At 49.7% G+C, this 22,303-nt stretch overlaps 1 protein-coding gene across 3 annotated transcripts in view; it reads right to left on the minus strand.

Annotated features, from left to right (window-relative positions):
* Nucleotides 1–2,045: 2,045 nt before the first annotated feature.
* Nucleotides 2,046–22,303, minus strand: part of TTC39A (tetratricopeptide repeat domain 39A) — a 47,668-nt gene continuing 27,410 nt past the window's right edge. The window contains exons 6-18 of one of the 3 annotated variants that reach the window (XM_090269438.1): nt 20,654–20,718; nt 18,604–18,703; nt 16,965–17,030; nt 15,041–15,149; nt 14,116–14,183; nt 13,976–14,035; nt 12,963–13,124; nt 8,189–8,280; nt 6,169–6,289; nt 4,535–4,646; nt 4,023–4,137; nt 2,824–2,940; nt 2,046–2,302 (exon numbers count right to left, since the gene is read on the minus strand). In XM_090269438.1, the coding sequence (XP_090125564.1) occupies nt 2,179–2,302; nt 2,824–2,940; nt 4,023–4,137; nt 4,535–4,646; nt 6,169–6,289; nt 8,189–8,280; nt 12,963–13,124; nt 13,976–14,035; nt 14,116–14,183; nt 15,041–15,149; nt 16,965–17,030; nt 18,604–18,703; nt 20,654–20,718 (1,311 nt within the window). In that variant the 3' untranslated portion in view covers nt 2,046–2,178. Of the gene's footprint in view, nt 2,303–2,787; nt 2,941–4,022; nt 4,138–4,534; nt 4,647–6,168; nt 6,290–8,188; nt 8,281–12,962; nt 13,125–13,975; nt 14,036–14,115; nt 14,184–15,040; nt 15,150–16,964; nt 17,034–18,603; nt 18,704–20,653; nt 20,719–22,303 lie in introns of those variants that run through there. The other 2 variants (XM_090269436.1, XM_090269437.1) reach the window with 2 other exon arrangements.

Genomic DNA, 22,303 nt, shown 5'->3' on the forward strand with positions numbered 1-22,303 from the left:
GGAATTAGCTCATAATAATTTTCACCCTCTGCACAAGGATATGTGTTCACCCTCCACCCTCCTTCACATGCATGTTTTTCACAGACTATCTCAAGCTGCAGATGGGCTTAAGGAGACAAAACCCACTGATTTCTCTTATCAGCCAGACTGCAGCCAGGGCAGCAGACAGAGGTGAAGGTGATGTAGGCTTAATTAATGAAGCCTAGCAAGAAAGAAGCAACAAACAAGGAAACCATCTGGCATAAATGTTTAAAATACAAGCAAAAGTACCTAAAATAAATGTTGAAGTAAAAGGGATTTTTTAAAAATAAACTACTGTGCAAATTATGTTTGGTCTCCTATGTCCAGTGCTGCTTTTTACAGCGATAGGGTTCTAATAAGTGGGCGAGCCATGGAAAGCTGTCCTCTCAGCAGCCTGGCTGTAGTCGCCCTCTCACCCCCGCCCTGCCCAGCAGCCTAGAAACAGGCTGGCCTCCCAGCATCCAGGCTTTGGAGGAGATAGAGCTTGCAGAGGGCTGCTCTATGGAGAGCAGTCTTTTATCTAGTTCTAACAAGGAAAAAAAATTTCATAGCAGCTCTGCTCTGACAGTACCAACTGTGAAAGAGGACCTTGGGTGAGAGTTTTCTGTTTTGCTTTCCTTCCCCAATGAGAATATGCTTTACCTAAAACCCATTCAGTATCTGTCACCAGAAACTGGTTGACTGTATATTAGTAGATTAACACACCTAACCACTGGCAAATGCTCAGAAGTGTTTGCTAAATACAGCAATGCTGGATGATTAGAAAGTTGTCTGCAGTTCTTCCCTTAGAGAAATTGCATTCATGTATTTAAGGAGTGACATGTTCACAGATGAATATTTTTACTGTGTACATGAGTTTTCTATGGAAATTATTATAATTGAAGTATGCTGTCATGAGATTCTGAATGGTAAACCTTGATCACTGAACTTGAGTTCTCCTTTTAACAGTCCCAGAGGTTGCAAATGCAGGTGATTTTAGGGACCAGAGGGTAGTATAAGTGTTTAAAAACACCTCTGCTCAGCTCTGACTGATTCTTGCCTTGTTGCCTTATGGTAATAAGGCCTAAGGTTACCAGATTTTTTTTTTTTAATAGACCAGATTTATTGGTGAAACCTCCCCATTTTTAAATGTTGGTAACTTATTCTAAAAATTTTAGAATATCATGTTAATAAAACAAGTTTCTGATCCAGACCTTCTGCGCTGCCTACGGATTCAAGCAACACATATTTCATTTAAATTGATGTTGCATGATCTCTTTTAAGTATGTAAGTTTTATTACTTAAATATCTACTTTTAACTGAAAAAATTCAAACATGTACAATAGGCCAATAACAACCATTTTTCTAAGAAAAATGCTGTTGGTAAATAAATGTACCTTGGAGTGAAGTACAGAAGATTTCATACATTATTCCGAGCGGTTTCAATTTGACAACCACCTACCCAACTTCTTAGCACAGAAAGAGCCACACAGCTCCCCTTCTGTCCGGCCTCAGCATCCCCATTCCTTACTGGTAGAGATTGATTTTTTTCCCCACAGATCAACTCAAGTGAGCATTATCTCACTAAAAAGACAGGTTTGATTTTCTTTTTTTTTAAATTGGAAGGATACAAAGGGAGTGAAAATAAAGTGTAAGAAGTAAGATAGGGGTGTCTTTGTGCAACCCCCAGAAATTTTGAAGCCTGAAGTGCAGACCCTCCTGAGGGTCCTTCCAGCCCTGAAAGCTGAGACCTTGCTGAAGTCTGAAAAGCAGTTTCGCCTTTGGCATACAGATTTACCTCCAGATCGGTATGGGTTAAAGCAAAGATATACAGATGGTTGGTTGGTGGTTTTTTAAAAAGCCAACTATGATCCCATAATTATATTTCTATGGAAAATGTAAACTGTTCATACATTCTCTTAAACATCACAGTGAAAAACAAGTACCCGTATATGATAGGGCAGGCAGAAGGCTCCACCTGCTCTGTCCTTGCAAAGGACCTTGGCCACACTGGTAACAGTGCCAGCTTGGCTTCTTCGCGGATACTTGGGTCGTGCCATCTCACTGGAGCACCGGTGGACCCCAAAGGCAGGGCAGGGGCTGGGGATCAGTTCTGAAATGTTTCCAGGAGCTCTGTCCAGCTGCCTCTGTCTTCCAGCTTGGGAGTGCTGCACAAAACTACAAGGACACTGGTGAGATCACGGATCTATTGCCATTCTCTAGAGAAGACTTGGCTTGGAGTGTGGCTGCCTGGATTCGAAAATGTGTCCTTGATTCCATGGAGTAATTCTTGTAGTTTTGCCTGGAAGAGACCAGAGAATTATACATATGAGGCTGCTCTAGCCTGAGCTGTGGGAGCCCATCAGCCAAGGAAGAGTTGCAGAGGCTTAAATCCCTGTCTAAAGGAAGTTGGGCCTGCCCAATAGGGATTAGCAGAAAGGCTGTGTAGCTCCTCACCAAGATCTCATGCCCTCTGGAGCCCCTCTTGTTCCCAATGGTCCCCAAGCTTGAGGTTTCAAGAGGTAGATCTATGGGCTAGAAGGCAAGAGACCTGAGTCTTCACACAGCCCTGTGGCTAACATGTGTGACCCTGGGTGACTCACTCCCTACTTCTGCAATTCCAGTTCCTCACTGGTAAATTGAGAAGGAAGCCTTTGCACGCTAGGTGGAGCTGGGTTCCCAGGGACACAGGTCTGGCCTCTGGACTGCCATCCTGCGTTGCCCACACCCTCTCTCACTGATGCCTGGGCTCCTCTGCCCCCAGCCAGGTGAAGCTCCTGAGCTCATGGGGAGCAAAGTACTCATCAGCTAATTCAGCCTTACTTGGCATTTTCCAAGAGTTTGACAGCCTCTTCGTTTCTGCCTTGCTCCATAAACAGCAGGGCCAACTCCAGCAGGGCATTTGGGATCAAGTAGTGGTCATATTTAATCTTCTTTTCACTGTGAGACAGAAGAAGACATGGCTTACAGGCCCTGCCCTTGAGACATCTTTCAGGCTTCTCCTCCAGAACCTTCTCCAAGTGGGAGGATCCAACCCATGCCCCCGAGTGGAGTTATCAGCTCTGAATTACAATTCGGGAAGGTTCCCACCACCTAGCCCTAGAAAGGCTTAGGATCCACAGCAGAGCCTTCCAAGCCCCTGCACCTGGGACCCACCTTCCCAACACCATATGGCTCATATATCCTTAGCCCACTCCCACCTCAGTCCCCAACCCCCTTTCCAAGTTGAATGGTTTATTATATTGGAAGTGTCCTGTCTCCAATTTGGCCCCTCTGACCTAGCCACTATGCTGCCCCAGAAACACCCTTTTAGAACCCAGATCTGCCATGTCTGGTGTCTTCCCTAGCTTTTTTATGTCTGCAGGATAAAGTTCAGTCTTGTAAACAACACAGCCAGTATACACCCCCCCCCCCTTATTTTGTCTGCAGCCCTTCCCTCTATAACTTCATGCAGGCAGGGAAAGCCTAATCATTGTCCCTCCAGCCTAAGGCATCTCTGTACCCAAGCACCCCTGCTTTACCTACTCCACTTAAAACCCCTCTTCCATTGCTTTCTCTGCCTGATAATTTAAACAGCATCCTTGGAACGCCTTTCCTGGCATCTTACATTAGGTTTAGGTTCCTCCTCAGGACACCTGCTGTCTTCTCTGCTTCCCTCTAGCACTGATCATACCAGATTGAGTTGCCTGTAGCTATCTGTAACACCGGTGATCTCCAAGGACGAGGGCAAGGGCAGAGTTGGTGAATTTCACACTTCAGGGGGCACCATTCACATGAACTCTTGGTGTGGATGGGCTACTGTAGTTGAGCAATCTGGTGGCCCTGGAGGATGAGGTCTTAATGATCAGTGCCCAGCAAGGGTCCTGGCACAGTAGAGGCTAGTACTGCAGAGTGCACAGAGGTAGGGCAAGGCACTGGAGTATGAGCGCACATGAGGGAGAAATATACCTGAAAAGCCTACCCAGGAGAACCGGGCCCAGCAGTAGGCCATGTGGATTGGAAGCAGCCACAGAGGCACTTACTTGACAGTGATGCTCCTGAAATTCTCCTCAGCCTCCTGGACACGGCCCAGGTATTTGAGACACAGGCCTTTGAGCAGCTTCACCAAGCACTCATCATCCACTGAGTACTCATTCTCTGAGGACAGGGCAGAGAGAGAAGAAAACAGGCATGTCTGTTTCTGGGGTCCCTGCTCTGTGCTGGGCCCTGGGGACACAGAGGTGACTCACACATGGTCCCTATCCTCAAGGAACTCACACTGGGGAGGAAAGACATATTGAGACAATGACAACAGAGTAAAATCAAGGCTGACTGAAAGAAGCCCAGGGGCTGTGGGAGCCTATGAGAGGCCTTGACTCTACCTTGGAGACAAAGGGACAGCTTGGAGGAGCTGTCCTCAAAGCTCAGTCTAGAAAGGCAAAGGTCAGTTACCAGGGTAGAGAAGTAAGAAGGACATTTTTGGTAGAGGAAGCTTCAACTGAAAGTCCTGTGGTATGACCCAGCCTGGCAGGTTCAAGGGCCTGGGGGTAGTCACCTGGCCCCTTTTCCAGCATCTCTTCAGCCTTGGTGATAATCTCAAGTATCCCGTCTGTGAGTTCTGGCTGCTTCCCAATCACAGCGTAGCCATTCCAAATGTACATCATTTCCTGAGGGCAGGGGAGCAAATCAGTCTTAGGTTTTCTCAATGGGGCCTCAGTTTCCCCATCTGTAAAATGGGCAGCTCAGATCAGAAGATCACTAAAGGCCCTTTCAAGCTCCTAAATACTGGAGAAATAATTTGTTTAGAACAATCTTACCCAATATATTTAATCACAAATCATTTTATGCATAAATGGCATTATTCAGGTTATAGGTTGAGAAATTCTCTCCTAAGTTTTTTGTATAGGTGCTTCCCCTGCCCTTCCTCCCTTCTTTACAACACCCCCCCCCATTTGATGATAATAGCTTTACTTTATAAAATATTTAAAATTTGTTTAGAGATATTCAGGATACAATTTCTAAATAAATTCTGAAAGTATTGAACTTTTTGGCCTTGGCCAGGTTGCTCATGCCAATGCACTAACGTTGCAAGTTCAATCTCCAGTCAGGGCACATACAAGAAGCAACCAATGAATGCATAAATAAATGGAACAACAAATCAATCTCTCAAATATTTTTTAAAATATAGAGCTTTTTTATTTATAAAGTAACACATTTTATCAGCTGATTCTCATAACTATGCTATGAAATGGGCAAGGTATATATTATCCCATTTTACATTAAGGGAAGATAGACCCTATCCAAGGTCATACAATTAGTGAATGGCAGAACCAGATCCAATGAAAGGTCTTTGAAAACCCTTTTACTTTTCAGCTGCCTTACTATTTGAATAACAAGGACTCCTAAAAAACTGGTGGAACCTTCTCTGATGCCTGCTAAAATCATACATGGAATAAGTATCAAAACAGTGGTTCAGAATATGGTCTCTGGAACCAGACTATTTGGGTTCAAATTCTGACTAACTCACAAGCTGTGTGACCAGGACACATTATTTTATCTTCCTACTTATATTTTATCCACTTATTAGATATCTTTCTACTTTTATCACTTATCTATTAGGACTTTGTATCCGTATCTGTAAAATGGAAATACCATCAGTACCTGCTCACAGGGTTATTGTGAGGATCAAATGAGGCCATAGGCAACAGGCATAAGGAACCTTAAACACATCAAGTGCCCAATAATAATGTCAGCTATTATTGTTATTTCAGAGTTGAATACTACAGGGTCCCAGGCCTCAGAAAAGCTAGGGCCCTTGAAGGGAATAGTGTAAACAACGATTACAATCATGTGACAAGACTGAAACAATCAGGGTAGGAACACAAACAGCTGAGTGATGCTTCTGCCTGGGGACAGGTGTGTGGAGCTGTCTAGGAGGGCTGCTCTTTTGTCTCCCCCCTCCCATCCCCACCGAAGTAGACCAGCACTTTCTCAAGGCAAGGGCTGGCTCAGACTCATCTGCTCACCCCCCAGCCCCAGGTGAATTGTGAAATCCTCTCCAGGCCCTTGAGGCATGAAGGTCTTTCTCCCTCACCCACTTCCCTGAGTCCTTGGTTGTATCCCTGGCTTTCAGCTAACCCCTACAATTCCAAACTGGCGTGCAGAGCCAGTCAAGACTCTCCTACCCACCAGAGCAGGGATTGGCAATGAAACAGGTTTGGGGGAGAGGTAGCGCCTGGACTTCCGGATAGCAAACTTCTCCGTGGGTAGTGATTTCCCAGCAATCTTGAGTTTCAGGCCTGGCACGGCTCTGCAAGAGATTGGGGCGGGGGTGGAGGAGGGGGGCAGGGTGAGAAAAAGCGGGAGAGAACTGAGAGTCCCCAGACTGCCTAGTGTCTGCTGGGCACCTCTCTGGGCTTCAGTTTCCTCCTCTATATGAGAACAGTGTTGGATTCATAGCCTATGGCTATGGCCTTACTTCACAGGCCCTGTCCCCAGACCTGACCACTTCCTGTGGCTAGGCAAGGGGCTCCTCCTCTCCAGCCGGCAGAGGTGAGGCTACACACAGACACCCCAGGCTGTCTCTCCTCCACGCCCACACCCCATTTCCAAAAGGCCCAGTGGAAGTCTGACCCCATTTCACAGGGGAAACAAGCACCTGGAGAAAGGGAGGGAGGGACCTGCCTAAGACCTCACAGCTGGAACCTTTAATTACCTCATGCGGAGGGAGTTGGGGCCTCCTCAGCTGTTTCCAAGGTCAGAGTAAAATGTGGTATTCAACTGGGTGAGCCTCCACAGCTGGGGCCTCACCCACCCAGCTCCATCCTACCCTCTGATTTCTGCCACATTCACAGGGTGTGGCTGTGACCCTCAAACCTGAGCCGCCCAAACCCAGGAAACAACTGGACCTAGTTGTGAGGTCCCGCAACCAGAAGCCTCCCCTGCTTATTCACTGTGAAACCTCTCTGGGCCTGTTTCCTCATTCCTAAAATGGAGATAATGATATGAAGGGGAGTAGAATTTGTCACCCCACAACCTGCTTCCTTGGCATAAAGATTATTTTAGGCAAGTTATTTTTAAGAAATAGCAGGCACAGGAAAAACTCTTGAAAACCTAGAAGTTACCTTTTGTGAGAGACATTTATATTTATAAGGGTATCTCCCTCTCTATAATAGGAAGAGGAGGGTGACAAAAATCTCTAGAAACTCTTACCATAGAGAAGGTAGAGACTTAAATTTGCATAACAATCATACCCTCCTTTACTGTGCTTTGAAAACCTGTAACTGGCTCCCCACCCAACATGTTCTGTCTTTCGTTGGAGATGGTATTTAAGGTAATATAGGAGGCATACGTTATTAAACTTCTCTTTGTTTTTCTCCTGTTAATCTTTTCTTACGGGGAATGTGGAGCCCTCAGCCAAAAACCTAGAAGAATAGAGGGAAAATTATCTTCCTCCCCCTCAGACACTTTCCCTTAAAGGCTTTCTCTGAGAGTTACGTGAAATGTAGGGGCAGAGGCACTCAGTAAATGATGAACGCCCTATGACTCAGGCATTGGTAGCTCAGGAAGCTAGGTTACCCCCACCTCAAGGCCAACCCTCACTACAACTGGAGGAAGGCCCTGGGCTCAAATCACAACCTGCCACGGCTGAGCCCTGCTCTAGAGCCTTTGCAAAGGCAAACAGGGCCCTACAAATACTAATAAAAACCGCCACAGTTTAGTGGCTCCAGACTCTATAAATATATCCTCTATTTGATTCACAACACAATGCTGCAAGGCAGAGGTTATTCCCATTTTATAGATGCTGAAATTGTCCACAGTGGCACAGCTAAGAAATGGCAAAGGCTGGATTTAATCCTGTTTATTTGATCTGACTCTTTGGCTCTCTACTGTGCTTCTCTGAGTATATCAGGTTAATCCAGCAGAAGGGACTTCTCGACCTCAGTGTCCACATCTGTCCTGCTGACCTGATGAAAAAGGCTCAGTAGAAAGGATGTTGACAAAACCACATTGGTGAAAAAAAGCCTCTGAACAGATTCAACTGGCTCTAAAAGCAGCAGCAGGAGAAGGTGGTGATGGACGGGAATGACAGGCATGTGGGGCAATCCTTGGGGAGGGCCAGGGGTGATGACAACCCCAGCACCTCCTCCTGGTCCCCTGGACAGAGCCTGGCTGAGGCCTACAATGGGGGCGCAGTGGTAGGGCTCACCTAAACAACTCCACTTCGTCATCCCCAAACGGCTTGTAGTCGTCCTTCCCAAACATGCTGAGGTAGGCAGCCTTCATGTAGATGTAGGTAGCCTGTGAGAGGCAGAGCAAGAGTCAGGTGTGAGCAACCCATCTTCCAGCCACAGCTGCAGGCTGCGTGGGTGAGGCCCCAGCTGTGGAGGCTCGCCAGTTGCATACCACATTTTACTCTGCCCTTGGAAACGGCTGAGGAGGGCACAGCTCCCATGGCAACTCATTGGGACCTCATTTGGTGCAAATATCTCACTTAATAGCTAACATTATCCCCAAGCCCCAGGGGAAAAACTGAGGGAGCTGAAGCAATTTGAGGACTTGAGCTGGGAGTTAAATCAGGGATGGGCCCATGTCAAAGCTGCTGCCACTTCTCCACTGTGAAACAATGGAGAGAACAGCTCCAGCAACTAGGGGATGCACAGGCAGTCCTGAAGCTAGGATGGAGACATGAAGACAGGGCAGCAGGGGGTTCTGGGAAGCAGTTACTTCAGACTGGGCCCTTGAAGGCCAATAGGGAAATTCATAGAGATGCCGAGAATGGACCTTCCAAGCAAGGGGAACAGCCTGAGCAGACTGTGTATAGCGGCGGTTCTCAACCTGTGGGTCACGACTCCTTTGGGGGTCGAATGACCCTTTCACAGGGGTCGCCTAAGACCATCGGAAAACATATATATAATTACATATTGTTTTTGTGATTAATCACTATGCTTTATGTTCAATTTGTGACAATGAAAATACATCCTGCATATCAGATATTTACATTACGATTCATAACAGTAGCAAAATTACAGTTATGAAGTAGCAACAAAAATAATTTTATGGTTGGGGGTCACCACAACATGAGGAACTGTATTAAAGGGTCACGGCATTAGGAAGGTTGAGAACCACTGGTGTATGGCAAAGATATAAATAGGTAGCATAAAATACAGGCAGCATAAAAGAAGAGGTGTGAAGCCAGAAGAGTGAGCATGACCCTGGGTCACGGCTCAGTCCAGGATCCTTTGGTGCACCTGCCTTACTGTGTGCGAGGCACTTTACATACGTCACCTCACTTGATCCCAAAGACAATGCAGAAGGGAACCTGTACCCACCTTCGGCTTCCTAGGACCTCAGCGCTGCTGGAGGCAGAGCTTGGAGTGACGCCAGATTTGTGTGGTTTTAAGGGCCTTGTCCACAGGGAGGGAAGGTGCGGCTGTGCAGACCCCCCTTCCTCCTCCCAGATATCCATCCTGTAAGCTGAGCCCCTTCCCCTTAAGTCCAGTGCCCGGGGAGCCTGGCTCTGTGCTGCCCTCCAGTGGTCGAGGCTTGAACCACAGCTCCTGCCACCTGGGGCTGCTGCCAAGGAACTACCTGCCATTAGCCCAGAAGTGGGTGGAGGAGGAAGGGAGCAGGACATCCTGGAGTCTAGTCTCTGGAGAAGGCGGAAAGCAGCCTCCACCTGGCAGCCCCACCCATGCTGAAGCACCTCAGGCTGCCCTTCACAAAATGAGGAAAAGCTGGTTTTTGTGGGGTGTGGTGGGAAAAATCTCCCCTTGCTGAAACATGTTCCCTATCCCATCTTCAGCTTCCTGGTGTCACCCTTTCCTTTGCCCTCTTCCCCATCCTGGCACTGAGTCACTAGGTCCTCATGATTTTACCTCCCATCTAGTTCTTGAATCCCACTGACCCTTTCACTCACCTGTTATTGCACCAGCCTATACACCAGCTCCCTGCTCCAGGCCACCAGGGATGTCTTTCTGCTGCCCTAGATCATACGGTCTCCTAACTAATCTTCCTGCTCCCACTCCCGTCACAAGCTATTTCCCACACCATCCCAGGCAGATCTTTTTAGGTCAAATTACATCAGTTTGTCCTTAAAATGTTCTCATGATATCCCACCACACTTAGGGTAAAACCCAGACCCCCTCTCATGGCCTGCAAGACCCCATCCAGTTTCCCTCGGTTTCCTCTCCAATGTCATCTCCCACTGTTCCCCCTCCCTCCTGTCATTCTAACCACACTGGCCTCCGGGCCCTTCCCAGAATGCATCGGAGGCACTCTGCTGGGTAGTGCTGCCCAGCAACTGCAGGAGAGGTTTCTTACAGCTCAAATCTAAGCCACAAGCATCAAGGGCTCCTTCCCTGTCAGACTAAAACCCAAACAGCCACTCAGGGCTTCGTGACCTGCTTTTCTGGCTCCTCTTCTGCCAGTTATTCCCCATCACTCTTTAAACTCACCCCTGGCCTTTGCCTGTGTCTTTCCTCTGCCTAGGATGTTGTTGTTCCTTTTCTGCCAGGCTTACCAATGGCTTCCTCTAGGAGCCTCCTGTCCTACTCCCCTCTGGATAGCTCACCCCCTTGAGTCACCAGGAGGCAGGGTGGATGCAGTGACCTAGAGTTGTGACACCCATGGACATCAAGTTATCAAGGGATATTATGGGGCCACATTGCTGGAAAGCAGCAGTCTCCTTCTCTGATGGGAGTCCCGTCTCCCCTGAGTTATCTGACTGTTTGCCCATTGATTCCACTTGTTTTCCTGTACTCTACCAGGGTCTGTGCAGTCAGATATAGTCCTTGTCCTCAAGAAGCTACAGCAACTGACAACGGGGGTGGTCTCCCCATAGTCCCCCACACTTCTACCCACAACCCTTCACCTGGCGACACAGAACCTCCTAGCAGCACCCTGGCTTTCAAGCCTTTGTCCTTGCTGTTCTCTTGGCTTGGAGTGTCCTCTCACCTCCTCCACTCTCCCCCACATTTCTCCTCCTTCAAAACTCAGCTCAGATGTCTCCTGTTGCAGAAGCTTCCCTTGTCTTCTTGGCTGGGCTGCCAATACTGCCTCTGAGCTCTCCTCAGTTTCCCCTGTTACAGCGCTAAACACACAGTTCACCACCTAGTTTCTGGCCATCTGAAGCTGAGGGAAACATGAAGGCCCCACAGGGATGTGCAGTCCAGGCAGAGAGAGGTGCAATGGCCACAGGCCAAATCCCTAGAGCTGAAAGTTGGTAGACTCCGTGGTGGCCAAGGACTGGAGGTTAGGAATAAATGAGGCTCCAGAACTCAGGTGCTAGAACCCCCACTTTCACAGGAAACCCTTCTGAGGAAAGCCCTGGAGGGGGGGAGGTTAACCACCCCAAAGTCACAGGGAGAGCTGGAGACTGAGCTGACTCACAGCCAGATTTCCTGCCCCTGCTCCTCACAGCAGCTGTGTGCACCCCCCACGCCTCTCCTTCCCCATGGCAGTGGACCCAGCTGCTCGGCTTACTCCACGGGAAGGCTTCTGGGTCACTGGTTCGGTAAGTTCCCCAAGTCTCTGCTCTTACTGGGAGTGGGAAGTGATAAAGAATGAATGCCAGGCCCAAAGGGGATGGGCCTGAGGAAGCACCTGTAACAGCAGGGTGGCCTCAGGGCAAGCTGGGAAAAGCAGAGGCCTTTGAGTCCCACAGAGCTGTCTTCACATCCAGTGTCGGCACCAACAGCTATGTGGGCAAGCAAAGTCACATACCTTCTCTTAGCCTCAGTGGCCCTTGTGTGCCTATGGAGATAACTCCTGCCTCATTGGATGTAGTGTAGAGGAAATGCAAGTGCTGGGCGCACACTGAAAGCTCAGTGGAAGCCCGCCTTTCTCCCAGCCCCACCTGCCCAGACCCAGAGAATTCCCTTCCAGCTTGGTCCCCAGGCAGGGCTACTGGAAAAGGACTTCCACATAGAGGTGGGGAGGAACGAGCGACAGGGACTTTAAAGTCACTGAGACACAGTGATGTGTATTATGCTCTCTGATGATCTAAATGATTCTTAAACTCTTTGTTCAGAATTTTGTGCTATCATTACCACAATGATAATGCCTAATACTTATTTCACCCCTTATCTTGATGTTCTAAGTTTTCACCTATAGTGGGCACCTGTTTTGCTTTGTTTTGCCTACACGGCACCTCTTTAATGCCCTGCAATGCTGCTTTGGAGGACATCACCTCACTTTTCTTATGGGGCATCAGCCCTTTTCTACTCCCCATCCATTAGTCTTCCCACCCCTCTCTTTCCAGGCACTGACAGTCTCAGTGCCAGACTAATGAGACTCAGCTGTGGGACTGCGGCTGAAACCAAAGGGAAGATGTGAGTTCGGGGCAGGCAGCCCACGGCCACCCTGCCTGTCACATGGAGAGAACCTGCCTACACAACAAAGATGTCATAGAGCAGAGCACAGCCACAGATGGAAAATCCAAGCCCAGATGACATAATTTGAATTCCTGGGTCCAAACCTACCTGAAGTCAGTTTGCCTAGAATTTTTTTATATGAATTAATGAGCCTTGTGTGTTTTAGACCCACATAGTCCAATACAGTGGACACTAGTCCATGTGACTTTTAAATTTAAACTTGAATTAAAAATAAATAAAATAAAAAACATCCAGTTTCCCAGTGCACTAGGAATATTCAGGTGCTCAGTGTGTACACGTGGCTGGTGCCCCCACAGTGGATGGTGCAGGGAGAGAACATTTCCACCACAACTGGCCAGCACTCACCTAGACAGTGGAAGCCATGTTTCTGTTCCTTGCAAATAAAAATTTTGACTGACTCATTATAGTTCTGTAGGTCCTCATGGTCTTTAGTTCCTTCCAGCCCTGAGTCCTATTAGAAGTTATGGTTCTGTTTAAGTTCCAGCTGAGACATCTGTGTTTGGTTGTTTCACCCTTGGCCTGGAGGCACATGGCTAATCAGGGCTGGTCTGGGTCCCCAATGCCCCCCAGCACTTGGTGAGAGCCCACCTTGGACCAGGAGTTCTCCTTGCTGAGCAGGTCGGCGTAGAAGTAGGCCATCTTCCACTGGCCCTTGTAGGTGAAGCACCACATGAGCTCCCAGTAGCACATGTGGTGGAACTGCTTCCAGTGCTGCTGGGCCTCGCAACACTCCTCGAACCGCCGGATAGCCTGTGGGGTACCTGCCGGTCAGCCTCGGCTGGGGCCCCCGGGCCAAGCCCACCCCACCCTCTGCACCTACCCGACTCCACTGTAGGCCCAGACTCCTCCAGCACACGGCGGTCCAGCCCCGTGCCAGGAGACTGGCCTCCGGTCCTGATCATAACCCCTGAGCCTTACATGACCTTAGACCCAGTGACTGCCCCTTCCTGGGGCTCTATAAGTCATAAAGTGAAAGGACAGGATACAGCTATAATGGAGGGATAACAGGCAGAGGACAGTGCCAATATGAAAGTGATAGAATAATATCTGTGCCTCAGAGCAAACACCAAAGATTTCTATAGCTCCTATGAAGTGACCTGGACTGGGGCCATCTGTCCTGATGCCTGAAGACTCATAGCCAGGGCCAGCGGGAGACCCCAGAAGTCCACACTGCAGAGTTCATCCCAGGCCTTGGCTTAGTGCTGGGGTCTCCGCCGGGACTGCGATCTCCCCTCTCTAACCCCTGTGATGGCTCCCTCACCACTGCCCCTGCACTCACCAGGTTCCAGCCTATCCCCGTGCCCTGAATAAGTACGTTTACTCCTGTCCCTGCCTTACTCAAGCATCTCCCTCTTCAGGAATGCTGAAGTCCTAATTTCCCTGTCAAAACCCTACCCCACAAGTGCCACCTCCTCCTCCCTTAGCTTCCCAGACTGCCTTGAAAGTGCCTCTCCCACTCCTGCTCACTTGTTGGTTCTCTCTGGGGGGCACTCCTCCCAGTGGGCCCTGTCCCTGAGTATATTATCTCTGTGTGTCTGACTTCTTGCTGGCCTGGGAGTCCCCAAGGGGTCCTCAGCACCAGGCTGGATGCCATTACTCACTGTGTCAACATTGCCTTTAATTGCTTCAATCCGCCCAGCAAAGAACAGGAAGATAGCGCCCTGCAAACACACACATGTGGGTCCAGGTGGGCCCATGTGGCACACGTGGGCTGGGGTATCTGGCAGGAGGTGGAGCTCACCTTAGGATATCGCTTCAGGTAAGGCTTCAAGAGCCTCTCTGCTTCCTCAATGTTGACATTCCCAGTGCCTGAAGGAGGTAGAGGTATAATACATGTCACCACCACCACAGGCTCTTGTGATCCCCCAGCCTCTGTTTTCCCCTCTGTGAAATGGGGATAATATTCTATCTCCAAGTGATACGAGGAGTAAATAAGATAGCACAGATGTCATCCCCAGCATATCACAGGTCTCAATAACCAAGAGTCAATGCCCACCAAGGTCGCTCCCAGAGTCCCAAGGAGCTGCCTCCAGTGTCCTCACACCCTCTACAAGGGGAGCAAGAGCATCGCCATTTCACAGATGAGAAAACAGAGGCAGAACCCAATCAAACTATGAGGAAGTGAGTGGTCAGGGGGCCAGGCCCCAGACAGGTGATGTAGCTCTGTTGTCTGTGGTTTTAGTGCCCCATCCCCAGTCTTGGGTCCAACCAGAGCATGTAGCCCTTCACCCTCTTGACCCCTTCCCTTAGAGCAGCGGTTCTCAACCTGTGGGTCGCGACTCCTTTGGGGGTCAAACAACCCTTTCACAGGGGTCACCTAAGACCATCGAAAAACACAAATATAATTACATATTGTTTTTCTGATTAATCACTGTGCTTTAATTATGTTCAATTTGTAACAATGAAAATACATCCTGCATATCAGATATTTACATTACGATTCATAACAGTAGCAAAATTATAATTATTAAGTAGAAACGAAAATAATTTTATGGTTGGGGGTCACCACAACATGAAGAACTGTATTAAAGGGTCGCGGCATTAGGAAGGTTGAGAACCACTGCCTTAGAGCCAACCACACGCCAGAGCCACCCTGCCCTCACCCCTCCCCACCAGCTCCAACCCCACCCCACCCCTGCCCGCACTGGCCCCAAGGGCCCTCCTACCTAGCACAAAGGTGAGGAAGGTGTGGTAGCACAGCAACAGCATGACGCAGAGCACAGCCCGGAAGCTGTGCCCTGAGGCGCCCTCCTTCAGCTCCAGCAGCCCATAGTCCTGGAGGACAAGGGGACAGGCTGAAGCCAGCAAAGCCCAAGCTCCCCTGGGCCCACCGTGGGACCCAAGGAGGGACAGGGGTCTGGAGGTCACCAGACAGCTGTGAAGGCTGCTGCTGGAGCTCGGGGGAGGGTGGGAGAGCACTAGACTCCCAGGCTATGCAACCCTGGACAAGGGGTTGCCCCTCTTGGAGTCTTAGCTGCTTGCTGGGGGCAGTGTACACTGCTGCCAAGGCCGCCTCCTCCACAGCCTCTCACCCATTCCTCCCTTTATTCACCTGCTTGGCCTGTGGTGGGTGCTGAGGCCCTGAGCAGCCCCAGATCTGACAAAGGAATGTCAAGGAGGCAGATAATCCCAACCACAGGCTCAGGGCACAGATGGGACCACGAGGACTGTGGTATGGGAAGCCTTCCTGGAGGAGAAGTCTCCAGGGCCTGACTGGGGAGGAGCAAGAAGCCAGACCCCACTTGTATCCCTGTCTGCAGTTTCTGCCTCTTAGTCTATCCTCCAGGGTGTTCTTGTTCTTTCTAATATACAAATCTGACCTGCCTCTCCCCGCCTCAAACCCTCCATGGCTCCCCTGCTTTCAGGATAAAGACGGAGCTGGCACTGTGCTGGGCATCTCTCCGTTCTGGCCTGGTCACCCTCTCTTCCTAGCCAGGCAGCCACACTGTCCCACCTCTCAGTCTTTCTCATGCTCTTCCTTCCCATCAGCATTCTGAAAGCCTACTCATGACCCAAGCGCCTCCTTAAGAAAACAAAACTGAAAGGGACCTTCAGAGCCTCCGGTCAGTGTTTCCCCACATGGGGCATGGACCCCAGGTGGCAACCAAGATGTCAGAGGTCCGTGGGCAGGCACGGAAGCAGAGTCGCATGCAAGTTCTCAGTTCACTGTGTGTCCGTCTGATGGCATCCAGGAGAACCGAGGCCCCGTGCTGGTGTGTGTGTGCAACATCACTCGCTCTCTAAACTCCCTTTCTCCAACAGCCTTGGCAGACCACACAGCCTGGCTGCGCTCTCGTAAGATTATTTGGGCCTCGTAGTATTTATTGTTATGATTATGCTCTTATCATGCCAAATAATATAGGTGTTCTGTGTAGTTTATTTATCTTTAAATAAATTTAAGTAAAAATTATGAGCCACTTTTGAGAAAAATAATATATAAATAATAATTATATAGAGGTCCATGGACATGGCAAAAATCAACAAGGGCCAGAAAAAGTTCAGGTTTGAGAAACATTGACCTGGTTTTTAAAAAAAAAAAAAAAGCCCCTTATTTTACTGAAAAGAGGCTCAGAGTCACCAGGAGAAGGGGATGCCTTCTAGGCCAATGCTCCTTCCATCACACCAGGCCTCCTCCACCAGGAAGCCCTCACTGATCTGCTACCTGGTATTCAGGTTTCTGCCCTCTAGGCCTGATGCATAGTAGGGCTTCCCTAGGGCATGTCCCAGACCAGAAGATGGTCCCAGGGGAAAGGAGTTGCTCCATGTCTTTGGGGAGGAGAAGAACCAAGTTCCTGACACCTGTGAGGCTCAGAGAACATGACCCCAGGCCCCTGCCCAGAGCTGCCCTTCACACCCACACCCACCCCAGAGCCCCTACCCTGTGAGGAACCAGGCAGGGCTCACTGGCCCCACTTTACTAGAGGGTAGACTGAGGCCCAGAGAGGTTTGGGCCTTGTCTAAGGCCACACACTAAGGGTAGATGAGCCAGAACCAGCACCCAGGCCCTGCAGGCCCTCAGTCCCACCTCATCCAGCTGAGTTCTAGTCCTGGGGCTAAGTGGGTCAGGGGTCCCAGAAAGCAGGTAGTTACCTTGTTCCCTGAAAATCCCACAAACTCCAGCAGTCGCAGGATCCTAGTAGGAAGCATGGACAGCATCTGCTGGTACAGAGGCAGGTAGGCACATGCAGGGGTGCAGGCCCTGTGCCTGTAACCCTGGGGGTATCGGTCCTGTGCCTGTAACCCTGGGGGTATCGGTCCTGTGCCTGTAACCCTGGGGGTATCGGTCCTGTGCCTGTAACCCTGGGGGTATCGGTCCTGTGCCTGTAACCCTGGGGGTATCGGTCCTGTGCCTGTAACCCTGGGGGTATCGGTCCTGTGTCTGTAACCCTGGGGGTATCGGTCCTGTGTCTGTAACCCTGGGGGTGCCAGCCCTGTGTCTGTAACGCCCCTCGATTCCCTGGAAAGCTAGCTTCCCCAGAGAAGTATTACAGCGTGACAGTAGCAGCCTGCACCCAAATGCCAGTCTCGCCACTCCCAGCTGGGTCACCTTGGGTAAATTACACATCCTCTCTATGCCTCAGTTTCCTCATCTGTAAAACGGGAACAATAACAGCCCCTACCTCATAGGGGTACTGTGCAGATGGGTCAAATTAATACGTGTAAAGCACATACAAGGGGGGCCTGCACATAATAATTAGCTACTGTAGCTGTTACTACACTGAATCCCTACTTGGTATCAGGGGCTCTGTCATTGCATTTGACCCTTAAAACAGTCCTGCACAGAAGAGATTACTGCCCCTTTTGACAGATGGGGCTACAGAGGCACAGGTAAGTGACAGGACATGTCCAAGGCCCCAAAGCTCATCAGAGGTGGAGCCAGTCCTTGAACCCAGGATAATCTAGTTATAACCTGCATCCAGTGCATTTTGCAGCTTGTATTTCTCAGCACTTGGCCTAGGATCACTGCTCCCGTTTTACATATGAGGAAACGAGCTCAGAGTGGGGCGGGGATCCTGCCCTTGGAACAGGCTTTGCCTGACCTGAAGTGGAAAGAGCCGCTCCCACACCCTATCTGCTACCACTACCCCCACTCGATCTCTCTCTCTCTCTCTCTCTCTCTTCTCTTCTGGAATGGTCCCCAGGACAAGAGCCTAAATTTTCCATGAGCAGTTCCTCCCAGGGGCAGGCACAGCTCTCTGATCCTCCCTGCCTCAACTCACACTGTTCCTTCTGCCTAGAAAACTTCCCACACCTATGGGTCATCCAAGATCCAGCTCAAATACTACCCCTCCAGGAAGGAAGCCTTCTCCAACTCCTCAAGAAAGGAGTGTGGCTCTCCAGTCCCTGCAGGTCATTCACTGGTTCTGGGCCTGTCTCCTTCCCTGCCACTGGACAAGGTAGAACCACCAGCTCTCCAGGGCTGAAAAGGCCCTGACTTACTGTTTGTTAATTTTTGGTGCTATAAATACTGCCACTGTGAAAAGATTTCAAACTTTCAACTTGACCTGGGAAGGAATGCACAGAAGGGACTCTGGAGCCAGTGCCAGCACCCACCTCCACCCCCACCCCAGCTGTGAACCCCCAGGCTGCAATACATCTGCATATCGCTGGGTCCTAGGCACAGGGCCCCGCACAGGAGCCCAGCAAAGAAGAGGTGTGTGGCTGGGATGTGCAGGGGAGGTTCCTCTGGAGCCCAGACACTTGGGCATGGGGAGGGCACCCCACTCACCAGGTTGAAGGCACCCATGCCAAGCTTCACGCCCCCTACAAAGTGCCTGTGGTTCTCTCCCTTGCAGTATTGTGAGGACTGCATGAGGCTGTCCAGCTCCCTGCAGAGGGAAGAAGAGTCACACCGTGGGGACTGGGGCTCATTCCAGCCGGGCCTAATTTTGCCCCTGTTCCCAGATGACCTCAGAACTCACTGGTGGTAGATTTATATCAGTTCTGGCAATCCAGAAAGCTGATACCCAAGGGGTCTCCCACCACATCTCCCACTGTAATAACACACTCCTTGCCCCTAGATTTCAGCCATATCAGCCATAGCACACCTCCCTTGTCCAACATCTAGGCATTTGCTTGTGCTCTGCATTTTGTCTGAAACACTTTCTCAACCTCGGCCCTACTGACATTTTAGGCTGGGTAATCCTTTTGGGGGGAATGTGCATCATAGGATGTTTAGCAGCATCCCTGGCCTCCACCCACTAGATGCCAGTTGTGACAACCAAAATGCCTCCAGACATTGTCAAATGTCTTGTGGGGCAGGGGGCAAAATTACCCCCCATTGAGAACCACTAGGCTAATTCTATTATCTGCTCTTTCAGGAAGTCTCCTGGAGTCTCTTGGTTAGAATCCAACCCTCTTTCCCTTGGCCACCAACTGGACAAAGTCCATGTCCCAGCCTGCCTGGGACAGGACAGAGGCTTTGAAAATGTGTCTGCCTTTTTCCTGGTCATGAGCACCTTGAGGGTCTTTAATCAGCAAACACTGACTGCAGCCTCTCTGTGCCAGACACTGAAGGACAGCAGGGAGCAAAGCCACCAACCTGCTGCCCTCACGAGTCTCCCTCTCTAGAGGACAGACCCCCATCGAGTCATCTGTGAAGATAAGGAAGGCCTCAAAGGAGAACCTTGGGGCGCTGATATTCGAGCTGAAAACTGAGGGATGAGGAGGGATAAGACTGGCACAGAAGGAATGTTCCTGGTAGAGAGGACAACATGTCCAAAGTCTGTGAGGTAGGAATGAACTTGGCAGGTTTGAGGAGCTGAAGGAGTGCCTGACTGTCTGAGGCGCAGTGAGGTGGGAGAAGTGGCAGGGAGGGCAGGGGGCTCTCAGAAATGACTTGGCAGAGGGCGATCTGACAAGGTTTGTGCTTTGGAAACATCACTGTGGCAGCCGGCGGGGAGACGGAGGAGCCAGCGCACTTGTCTGGTTTCCCTCACACAGCCCCAGACAGACCCACAGAGCACATGGCACCCACCAACTGCATGGTGTGTCATACCAGCAATACCTTGCAACCAAACTCAGAATAGCTCTGCAGGGAAACAGTCACATTAAATGGGGGAATTAGAGATGATAAATAGCCTCAAGTCAAGTCAAGTCGACTTGTAATAGAAAATGATTTTTCAATGCCAGATAGGAAGGAGGCAGTGGGGTGGAAGGGAGGTGTGCTTTCAGATCTTTTTTGGTTTTGGAATAGTAGATGTTTGCGGTACCATATTAGATAAAAGTGCTCTGTGTGGAGTCTTCATTCTTTCATCCATAAACATAGCTTACGCCTTGCCCAGTGCTGAAATGGCACAGAAATGATCTGGCCCTCGGGTAGCTCCCATATTGGGGGGCAGGGGCTGGGGTGTGTGTGGACCCCATCCCTATGCCCTGGAGAGGTCAAGGAAGGCTTCATGGGGAAGGTGGCATTTGGACTGGGCCTTAAGGGATGGGTAGGAGTTCTGCCGCTACTCTCAAAACTCCCACCTCCTTCCCGTTACCCCCACCAGCCCAAGCAGTATGTGCAGAATCTGTGTCTTGCATTCCGCAGTTTCAAGGTCAAGCACAGAATAAGCACTCAGGGGAACCAACAGACACCCCCAGGAAAACCAGGGGACTAATATTCCAGAAAACTGAGGTCCTGAGGGTGCAGAAAGCTGCCTGAGGTCACCCAGCATTCTAGGCGTCCTGCCTCCAGCCAGTGCTCTCCAGCTCCCACAAAGCAGCCCAAGAGGCACAGGGTAGCCCATGCTGTGCCCCAGGGCCCCCCAGCCCGCCAGGCCAGCCCCACTCACTTGTAGGTCTGATAGCTGTTTCGGACTTTGATGCCGCCCTTGAAGAAGCTCACCATGTTCTCATCCTGCAGAAGGGAGAGATGCCAAGAGCTGGGTCTAGGTGGGTAGCCAGAGGCTTAAGAAAGATCATACAAGGCTCTGGGCTCTGCCTTTCCCTCCGGGGTCCAGCTCTTGAGGGGCCCTGGAGGCATGGGGTCAGAGGTCAGCCAAACTAGGCTCCTACGTTTGGGACTTGAGATGAGGGTCTTGCTAACCAAACAGGACCTCCAAAATGCCCCGAGTTTGACCACCACCCTCTTCACCAGTTTTGCACAGGTACCATGGGCTTGGAGAAAGGCCTGGAGGAGACACTCCCCACAACTCCCCCGTGCTTCACGGTGCCTCCTCTAGATGGAGGACAGGATGTGGAAAGGAAGAGGGACGCCCAGTTTTAGATTGTTTGTTTTTTACAAGCTGGTATTTATCACATTTGTTAATTTAAAGCACTAACACTTACAGCGCCCCCAGCAGTTCCACTCCTGAGTTTACACCCAAGAGAAGTGATGAACATGGGCTGCAGAAGTCACCTTCAGGAATGTTCACAGCAGCCAAGAACCAGAAACAACCCAAATACCCTTCAGCAGGAGAATGAATAAACAAACTGGTATATTCACAGGAGGCACATTACACAGCCACATAGGACTGGAGAAGAAAGCAAGTCCCAAATAGCTTGAAGCCAATGAAAACATAATATGCTGCTCAGACATGAATCAGAAAATGAAAAAGCTATTTTTAAAAAATAGAGTGGGGGATGATAAACATAAACTCTAGCCAGTGGTTTCCCCCTGTGGAGGGAGGCAGGGAACAGGGTGCAGAGGGGCCCAGAGAGCAAGGAGACTTGCTGGCAATGTTCCGTTCTCTGATTGGGAGAGGGGGGGACGTGAACATTTGTTTAGTTATTATGTGTAATATTAGAATAAAAAAAGAAATTAAAAGACCATTCATGGTGCAATTATTACAGTGATCCTAATGAAGGATTAGGATTAATCCAATTCTAATCACCAGAGATCCAAAAATATAGAAAAATAGCAAACAAAAATAAATAGCACCCCAACAATAAATTTTATATGTGCTTTTCCACCCTAATATACATATTTACATGATGATTATATGTGATCATTATAACCCAACTTTTTGGTAAAATCATGAGGTGATGGTTCTCAAAGCTACCACTGTGTGGTACAGAGCATAGGCTCCTCATGGCCAGAGCTGGGTCCATATCCCAGCTCCGCTGTTTGCTAACCATGTGACCTTTGGAAAGTGGCTCCTCCCTTCAGGGCCTCCCCGTGGCAGGCCTGTGAGATGAAGATTAAAAAATATATGTAAATGTACATCAACACAAACATGCAGCATGTGTAAGGTATGTAAAAACTACACACCTGTAATGTATGCACAAAGTCTGGTATGTCATAGACACTACGTATCAACTTGTTGGTTGAATAAATCAGGTGTAAAGCAGGCTTTGTGACAATGCCTGTATCCCATGTGACCCTTAGCAGGAAAGCAGCAGTCACAAGGTGGAAGCACATCCTGATAGTGGATGGAACTCATGTGCTCAGTGTGGAGCAGGTGATTCTGCCACTGGGCCTGGCCAGGGCTGGGAGTGCCGCT

This window comes from Furipterus horrens, unplaced genomic scaffold (genome assembly GCF_987537825.1).
Source record: "Furipterus horrens unplaced genomic scaffold, mFurHor1.1.pri manual_scaffold_3, whole genome shotgun sequence".
Taxonomy (NCBI): Eukaryota; Metazoa; Chordata; class Mammalia; order Chiroptera; family Furipteridae; genus Furipterus; species Furipterus horrens.